The sequence below is a fragment of the Phyllostomus discolor genome, chromosome 1, assembly GCF_004126475.2.
Source record: "Phyllostomus discolor isolate MPI-MPIP mPhyDis1 chromosome 1, mPhyDis1.pri.v3, whole genome shotgun sequence".
Lineage (NCBI taxonomy): Eukaryota > Metazoa > Chordata > Mammalia > Chiroptera > Phyllostomidae > Phyllostomus > Phyllostomus discolor.
The window spans coordinates 168,067,807-168,076,498 of NC_040903.2; the positions used below are offsets into that span (position 1 = coordinate 168,067,807).

The following is an 8,692-nucleotide window of genomic DNA, read 5'->3' on the forward strand; positions in this document are numbered from 1 at the left end:
CACCCACTCTGGCCCAGCCACATTGTGCTGCTTGTCACTCAGCACACACACGTGGCCGGGTCAGGGATAGATGGAAGCACGTGCTGGCCTGGCCCGGCCCGGTGGCGTCTCCTCTTACTATTTCCGGGGCCCTCAGGCCTTGCTCTCCAGGTGGGGACAGGGTGAGCTTATGTTTCACTCCTCGGGAGCCTGTATAGGTGATGGAAGCCCAAGTCGAGGCCAGACTGTTATAAATGCTCCTCAGGCATCAGGGACTCTCCTGCGTGGACACCTCTTACCCAGGTGGGACCAAAACTTTAAGAAAGAAGGGACAGTTTTATTTTCCTGGCTCACCTCTTATTCTCCTGGCTCCTCTGGACAGTCCTGGGAACAAGGTCTGGGGCCTTTGCCTCTGATGCTCATTTCATTGTGGCTGAAAGCCCGCTGGGGATAGGGCACAGCGATGCTCAATTTTCAGGCAGGCGACTGGATTTCTTTTTGGATGCTGCTCAGTGGAGCTCACTTCTTATTAGTACAGAAGAAATCCTCGGTAGCGTTGAGCCCATGCCAGGTCACCGGGCGCTGCCCAGGGTTCTTGCCGACTCCTGTTTCTGGCATGAGAAGAGAGAGCTCTAGCAGCATTTGAGACATGCGAACTGTGGAAGCGTTTCTGGAGTTGGAACTTGTAGTGCAGCAGTCATGGGCGCAGGGGAATGTGAGCTGTGCCTGCTGCTAGTTGCGTAGATTTCGGACAAGCTGGGCGACCGACTTGTCCGTGTTCACCTGGCACTTGCCCAGCTTTAGCATCAAAGGTCCTGGGCAAGTTGGGAGGCTCGTCACCGTACAACTTCACTGGCTTCTCCAAGCTCTAGTGTCCCCGGCAGGGACAGTGTCACCTGCCTCTTGGGGTTGTTGTGGACGTAATAGGATAGTGTGTGTGGAGTGCTAAGCAGGTGTGTCAGTTTTTAGAGCTGCTGGAACAAAGCACCGCAGACTGGTGGCCCAGAACAACAGGAGTGTGTGCGTTGCCTCAGTTCTGGAGGTAAGGTCTGAAGTCGAAATGCCAGTTGGCCGTCCTCCCTCTGGACCTGCAGGAGAGGTCTTGCTTGCTTCTCCCTCATTTCTGGCGGTTGTCTGGCTGTCTCTGGCGTGCCTTGACCCGTAGGTGCCTCACTGCCATCCTCCATCTTCACGTAGTGTTCTTCCTGTGTCCAGGTCTTCACATGGCTGCCGTCTCCCCTCTGTGCGCATCTGTCTGTGCGTCTGTCCACATCTCCCCTCTTTATAAGGACACCAGTTATCAGGGCCCACCTCATTTTCACTTGACCACCTCTGTAAAGACCCTGTTCCAGAGAAGGTCACATCTGAGGCACTGGTTGGGGGTGCAGTTAGGGCTTTAATATATCTTTTGGGGGGACACAGTTCTACTCAGCAGCAGGGTTAGCTGTGACTATTATTGTCATTTGTATCACTGTCTTTGCCATCACTGAGAAACTAAGAATATCTAAGAAACAGCTCCTGCACCCAAGAAGAGAAATGGCAGGAGGCCCCGTCACGAGCAGGAGCTGGCCTGGTTGTTGAAATTCCGTATCTGAAGCCATTTCAGCACAAAGGGTCTCAGAAGAACCCCTCTCTGACCCCCCGCTTTTGCTCTCTTTGGTGTAGATGGAGCAGATGAGGAATGAGCTACTTCAGGAAAGAGCTGTGAGGCAAGACCTGGAGTGTGACAAGATCTCCCTGGAGAGACAGGTGAGGGCAGTTGGCCCCGAGAGGCTTGGACTGAAGCCCCCCGTGGCACTTGCTTTGTGCAGTACCCCAAACTCTGGGCCGTACCTCGCCCGAGGGAGGTGTTTCTGAGACCATTTCTGGAGAGGGTTTTCTCAGTAATGTTAAATATGCTCGGAAGTTTCCAGCGGGGGGCGGGGAGAAGGAGGTGGAATTGCAAGTGTTCTTAGATCCCAAAAAGGGCCAAATTCTGATGTTAGAGAATGATAAAGAACCAGTGTTGTCAAACACGGGAGTTGCTAACAAAGCTTGCCAGACTCGTTCTTTCTTTTACGTGCCATTCACTGAACATAATATGTGGTCGTGGTGAAGGGGCCTTTTTCTCCTGCCAGTAGGTTTAAGAAAGGCCAAGGTCACTTGTCTGATACCCAGGAGTCCTAGGCCACGGCAAAGATTTCACTCAGGCTTGTAAGAGAACGTGACAGAATCCCTTCTTTTGGGCTGTGAGGACAGGGGTGCTTCCCCAGGTCCCTCTGGGTCACCCATCCTGGTGTGAAAAGCGGGCTTAGCAAAGTCACTGACCATCTGCGGGCTCCACCTGTAGTCCACTCTGCAGACAGAGTGGTGGACATGCAGCCCTCACAGTCTCCCCGTCTGATTCCAGAACAAGGACTTAAAGAGCCGGATCATCCACCTGGAAGGTTCCTACCGGTCCAGCAAGGAGGGGCTGGTGGTGCAGCTGGAGACCAGGATCGCAGAGCTGGAGGACCGTCTAGAGAGCGAGGAGAGGTGAGCCTGGCGCGGCTGCGGTGCGGAGGCCTGGCGGGCAGGGACCGCCGCATCACAGAGTGCTTTCACGCCTGTGCCTCTGTCCATCCTCAGAAGCCTTCCCGTGAGGAAGGCAGAGCACGTGCAGCCTTGTTGTTATCATTTCCACTTGACAGGTGAGAAAACTGAGACCCATCCAAGCACTTGAGGAAGGCAGCCTGGCTGAATATTTGTGTAGCTGGATGAAAACTTAGGCCTCCTACTCTCAGTCCATAGCTTTTTCACTGTCCTTGCTGCTTCTTTCCCTGTCCCCTCAGTAGGACGGGCTGCCTCATAAATGACAAGTTTGAGCCAGATTAGAGGCAAGGGTGCTGACTGTGCCCTGAGGGCAAAGTGTATCCACTCTGCTTGGCAGAGGCCAAGTGGCCAGGAGGCAGGTCGCCCACAGTGGGTGGGAGGGACATGGGATCAGTGACCACACACCTTTCCAGCAGCACAACTCTTTGCAGTTAGCTTTCAAATTGCAGCCTGAGGACTAGCACCAGGTTGAACTTGACCAGCCTCAGTTCCTACCTGTGGCCCCCTCCTTTGAGGAGGGGTGTGGGTGTGCATATGTGTGGGTATGACATTTCACACGATCTGTTATTGGTGGGACTCCTGGGGGCTGGGCTGGAGCAGCCTAGCATGGCCGCCTGGCAGGGACCTTCTGTCTCACAAAGTAAAGCTCAGAACAGGGAGAACTCAGGACACGTCTAGTCCCACCTCAGCCCCTCCCTGGCTCTGAGGCCTTGGGCAAGTCACTCCCCTTCTTAGAGCCCCTGTGTCCTCATCTGTCCGATGACCAGCCCTTTCCTCCTATAGTCACGTGTCTCTCTGACCCTCGGCCTTTGGTGGACTGGGCAGCCCTGGCCGGGGCTTGCCCTCCTGCGTGGTCTGGGCAAGGCCTGCTGTGGGGCTGGGATCAGAGAGCCTTCAGTTCTGCTTTCCCCGCCCTTCCAGGGACCGGGCCAGCCTGCAGCTCAGCAACCGACGCCTGGAGCGGAAGGTGAAGGAGCTAGTGATGCAGGTGGATGACGAGCACCTGTCGCTGACTGATCAGAAGGACCAGGTGAGGGACCCTCTGCGAATTCATTACCGACGAGACTATATCCCTCAGGCTGGGAGACAAGAGGGAGGTGAGGCCTCTGTGGGGGTGGGGGGCGGTGATGGAGTTGTGGGCTGATCCCTGTTTTTCACTCCACCCAGTTACATCATAGAAGGGAGCCTCTCTAGGCTGCGCTAGTGAGGATTTTAGCAAACTTCAAACCCTGAACTCGACTTGTAAAAAGCAGACTCATCTTCTGCAGAGGCTTATCTCCACTTTCCCATGAAACTGGCTGCCCCCCTGCGCATGTCTTGGTGGCCTGGGGAGAAGGAAGCTGGCCCGCTGGCTTGTCCATGCTGGGGCCCCTCTCCATCGCAGCCGGGCTGGCGACCAGCAATAACCCGCTGTCTCTCCCAACGCAGCTGAGCCTGCGCTTGAAAGCGATGAAGCGACAGGTAGAAGAGGCCGAGGAGGAGATCGACAGACTAGAAAGCTCTAAGAAGAAGCTGCAGAGGGAGCTGGAGGAGCAGATGGATGTGAACGAGCAGCTGCAGGGTCAGCTCAGTGCCATGAAGAAGAACTTAAGGTGGGCAAGCGCCGTGACCCCGTGGGCACCGTCCCCCCGGCATTCGAGGGGAGCATAGTGCTTTTAGGGCACCCTCATTTCTGCTCCTTCAAGCCAGTGTCTTGTTGTCGCCTTTTGGGGGTCATCCCATCCTAGAGATGAGAGCCGCTCACTCCATGTTCAGTCACCCCAATGTGCTCGTAGGGTCTCACATGTGTCACCCTCATACCAATGCCCCGACACCAGCCAGCAGATATTATCCTGTTGTCCATAAGGGGACACTGAGGCTCAGAGCAGGTAACATTAGCCCCCACCACCGTGGAGGGGGCAGCTCCTCTCTTAGCCCTTACTACGGCCTACTATTTCAGGAGAAATAAAATACAGTTTTGGTCTGTATCCTCATGAGGACTAGGATATCCTGGGTTTCAGGAGAGAATGGCCATAGTCTTAAGGGGGTCGGGTGTGGGGGTTGCTCTTCCTGCCCCAGGTCGCTGCCTTGGGCATTGGAGTGAGGGAGTGGGTTGGGTTCGTGCTCCTCCATGGATTTGAGCCTTTCTTGGGGGCTGACTGTGCTGGTAGTTCTCTTATAAACAGACAAAAGACTCCAGCCCCTTGAGGATTTTATAAACACAGCCCATCCATCAAGAACCCAGCCCCAGGGCTGACATTAGGGTGCAACATTTAAGGGAGCACCAAAAATCTCAGCAATCAAGGTAAATAATATTAAGTACTATATTTTAAAAAGTTAATGCAAAAAAGTCCCCATTGGATAAGATGGGGATATCAAAGATATCAAAAATTTCAGTTAGGATGGGGTCAATAACAGCACCCTGTTGAGCCATATTGGAGCTTGAAGCTAAATGAAAAGTGAGCACTGACCTTGTCCCAGCCCTGCCCAACCCGCCCTGCCAACACGGGCTTGCGTGCTGAGAGGCGGGAGTTTCCCCTCTGCTGCTCAAAGGGCTGGCAGGTGCAGACCCGTTGGGTTCGCATGCTTCCCTGCCACTCGGTGGGGTGGAGAGGCGAAAACCCGAGACCCTTCCTTCACCCCCAGATCAGAGAGACACCCCAGTCCGGGGCCAGGAATCATGACCGTGTTGTTTCTGCAGGCAGAAGAAGCTGCCCAGTAAAGTGCTAGACGACATGGACGATGACGATGACCTCAGCACCGACGGGGGCAGCCTCTATGAGGCGCCGCTGAGCTACACCTTCCCCAGGGATGCCACCAGCCAGATCTGAGTCCACCTCCGGTGCTGTGGAGGTGGCCCACCACTCCTCCCAGGGACCTCCAGCCTCCCACAGCAGGAGGCAGGAAAAGCAGTGTCTGGAGCTGAGACCCATCGCCACCTGTTCACATAACCAGCCGACTTATTCCTCCACTCTCCATTCCTCCTCGGATCTTGGAGTGGCAGTGTGGCTCTCGTGTCTTAGACAGGGAGCTGTTGCTGTGTAAATGCTGAGACGCCTGAGGCTGAGCAGTGGCCGCTCATTGGGGTGTTTGGGAAAACAAGGTTTAGCAGGGTGACGTCCTCTCTGCACAGGTGTCTGCCAGACCGTTTGCGCTGCTGCTCCTGCCCCTCTGCCGTCCCCCCGCCAGGAGGAAGGGTCCAAAATGCTAGTTTTATTTAATAGCCACTGTGCATGGTGGGAAATGATGTACAGGCTGTATATATTTTAAAGCAGACCTTCTCCTGACTGCTGCTGTTTCATTCGGAATGCTACAGAGGCTTCCTAGGGTGGCGTGCTTGTCAAGGTCACACATCTATATTGAGTATTATTTTTTTAAATATGAAGCTACTAGATTTTAAGTATTCAGGAGCAGAGGCAAGACAGAGAAGGTAGAATAAAGACCACTTTGGACACAGAGTTGGAAAAAAGGGTTGTCGTGGTGACAAGGGACAGTTAACCCTGAGAAGAGAAACGCGGGTGGTCTTGGTGAACAACTTGCTGATGGAAGGAGAGAGAAGCAGAGGGTCGCTTGTATCTATGGCCTCAGTTATGAATTTTATCTAGAACATTGTTATGATTTCTGAACCATGCTGAGACCAACTCCCAATCACCAGCTGCCATTCCTTTTACACACGGGCTTGGGAGGCTTAGAAGTAAGGTTTTTGACAAATGATGCGGCCCTCCTGTCACTTCTTATTGGTCCTGTCCCCCCTCTTCCTATAACAGGCCTCTGACTTGGGCTCTCCTGGTCTTTGAATGGGGTGACTGCTGGGGGCAGAGTAGGAGGATATGGGGGCAAGGCTCCTGGACTTAGGGGTGAAGAAGAAGCAGGTGTCCAGTGAGGTCATGGAGAAAAGGAGAAGAGATAAGCAGGTGTGTGTGGGTTTGGGTGGGAAGGAAGGGAAGGAAGAAGTTCTTGAAAGCTGGGGAGATGTGTGTACAGGAGGTAGATGGAGCAGGATCCCAGGTTTGTGTCAGGAAAGGGAGGAAGGCAACAAATCAGAAGGAGGTGTGTCTGTGCACACTGGGAGGCTCCTGCCAACTGCCTGGGACAGAGAGACATCAGCCAGCACCAGGCACGAGGTGACTGGGAGTGGTGAGGACTGGGCAAGGCCGTGGTGCAGGGACACAATCACAGGGAGCGTGGCGTTGGGAGAATGCCGGATATACCAGCACTCCCTCCCGGCCTTCCTGGTGTCTCCTCCCCCTGTGACAGTCCCCAGGTACATCCAGAGGCCAGGGCCAATCACAGCTGGGCTTTCATAGGTCAGGGCCAGGGAGAGAACACTGAACTGTGCGCTTGTTGGGGCAGAGGAGACAACGTTAATCCGCTTCAGCGGTGTACCCAAGCTCCCCAGTAGATGAGAGTCCTATGGACCTGAGAACTCCATGACAGTTGCTGTGGGGGAGCAGGGACTCTCTGTGCCCTACCTACCCCACATCACTGAGCCCACGAAACAGGAATCAGAGCGGTCAGCCTGGTTTAAGGGCAGGTGTGACCCCCCCACAGGTGAGGCCTCTGGAGCAGGAGAGCCAAGCCTTCGGCCGCCTCTGATTGTGGTGTGGACAGATTCCTCCCTTTAGCCATCCATTCCTTTAGTAAATATATATTGAGCACCTACGATGTGCCAGACATGGTCTGAGGCACTGGGAATGTAATGTGAGTAAAATGAATCAAAATCACACTTCTCCTGGAGCGCATTCAGGGGAAGGGAATGATAGACAACAGTCATGCAAACAGACACAGATTGAGTCCCCACCCAGCCCTGGATGCCCCTGCCCTCTTGGGGCTGCAAGAAGCCTGCAGTTGGTTGCCTGGCTCGCTCACTGGAACTCCCACCATGACCCTCACTGTGGTCATGCTTCCCCTGCTGCTTCCACTATCATTAGACATTTGTTGAGAAACCTGCCTAGTGATGCCACAGCTCACTCGTGACGGAGGCTGGGAGATGAGAAGGCTCTGAGGCCCAGGAGCTTTGGGAGTGATGTCTGTTTTGGTTGAAAGAAAACCCCAGCCCCTTGTTTTGGCCCGTTCCTCCTGGTACCCCTGGGCTGGCTGCGAGGAGCAAAGATGCCCATGGAAAGAGAACAGATCACCAGTCAGAAGCCTGGCGTCCTTACCCTAAATAATGGGCCATTTTAAATGTTAAATGTGCCATTCTTCACAGTATTGGAGCTGACAGTGAGCTGGATGCACACAGTGTAGCTTTGGGGTGGGAAGAGAACTGGATTGGGCATTGAACGAGGTATTTTCAAGTCCAGGTTTATCTTATCCCAGTGACCTTGATGGGGCATGTGCCCTCAGAGTCACAGAGTGCCCAGAATAAATGGGGACCAGGGCCCAAGGTTCTTTCCAGCTCTGACATGCTCTCATTCTTCGATTTTATTATATATACCTTTTTTTTTTTTTGGTTTGTTGCTTTAAGAACTAACCCCATTGAAGAATATTTTCTTTAGCTAGCTTAAAAAAAAGATATTTTATTTAATAAACAAATACGTGGCCAAATGCAATGCTGAGGAGACAATCATCATCTATCTTTATAATTTTTTTCTGCTCCTGGGAGTCATTTGACAATGCCAGTAGGCTTGTCCTGTCGGGTGTCTGCATTCGGGTCTGGTTTGATTGCTTTGGTTTGTCATGGGGAAGAGACGTTCCTGTGTAGCTACCTCCATGTAAGTGAACTGGATCGAGCAAGATTGCCTTTCAATAAATGGTGTCACCTGACGGGATCTCAGCCCTCCCATTATTTTGACTTCCTTGTTTTCTCCACAGCTTAGTTCTGTATCTGCCAAGAAATAGCCAAAGTGAATGGCTGGAAGCTGCTCAAGGAAGTGAAATCTGGTGGCAGGCCAGGCCTGAGACCGGTTTCTGAACCAGAAGGGTAGGGAGGGGTCAGGGGTGAACATGAGAATAAACAGGCAGCCCCTGAATATTCTTCATTCCTAAACCAAAATGGGTTCCCTTATCATCATGTAATCTCTCTTTATTGACAGTAGGTATCATGGTCCCCATTTTATAGGAAATGGAAGTTCTCCACAGAAAGGACCTTGGGGTCAGCCAATGGGAGCAGGTGGAGGTGGGGCATTTCTCAGCTGTCATTCCCTGCTTTGTGCAGTGTTTC

The 8,692-nt window shown here is 53.2% G+C and overlaps 1 protein-coding gene across 3 annotated transcripts in view; it reads left to right on the plus strand.

Moving 5' to 3' along the window:
• CGNL1 (cingulin like 1) overlaps positions 1-8,311 on the plus strand; it is a 152,910-nt gene extending 144,599 nt beyond the window's left edge. For 2 of the 3 annotated variants that reach the window (XM_036033992.1, XM_036034001.1), the window contains exons 14-18: positions 1,645-1,728; positions 2,369-2,493; positions 3,472-3,580; positions 3,979-4,142; positions 5,228-8,311. In XM_036033992.1, the coding sequence (XP_035889885.1) occupies positions 1,645-1,728; positions 2,369-2,493; positions 3,472-3,580; positions 3,979-4,142; positions 5,228-5,360 (615 nt within the window). In that variant the 3' untranslated portion in view covers positions 5,361-8,311. The remainder of the gene's footprint in view (positions 1-1,644; positions 1,729-2,368; positions 2,494-3,471; positions 3,581-3,978; positions 4,143-5,227) is intronic. The other variant, XM_028505605.2, reaches the window with a different exon arrangement.
• The last annotated feature ends 381 nt before the right edge of the window (positions 8,312-8,692 follow it).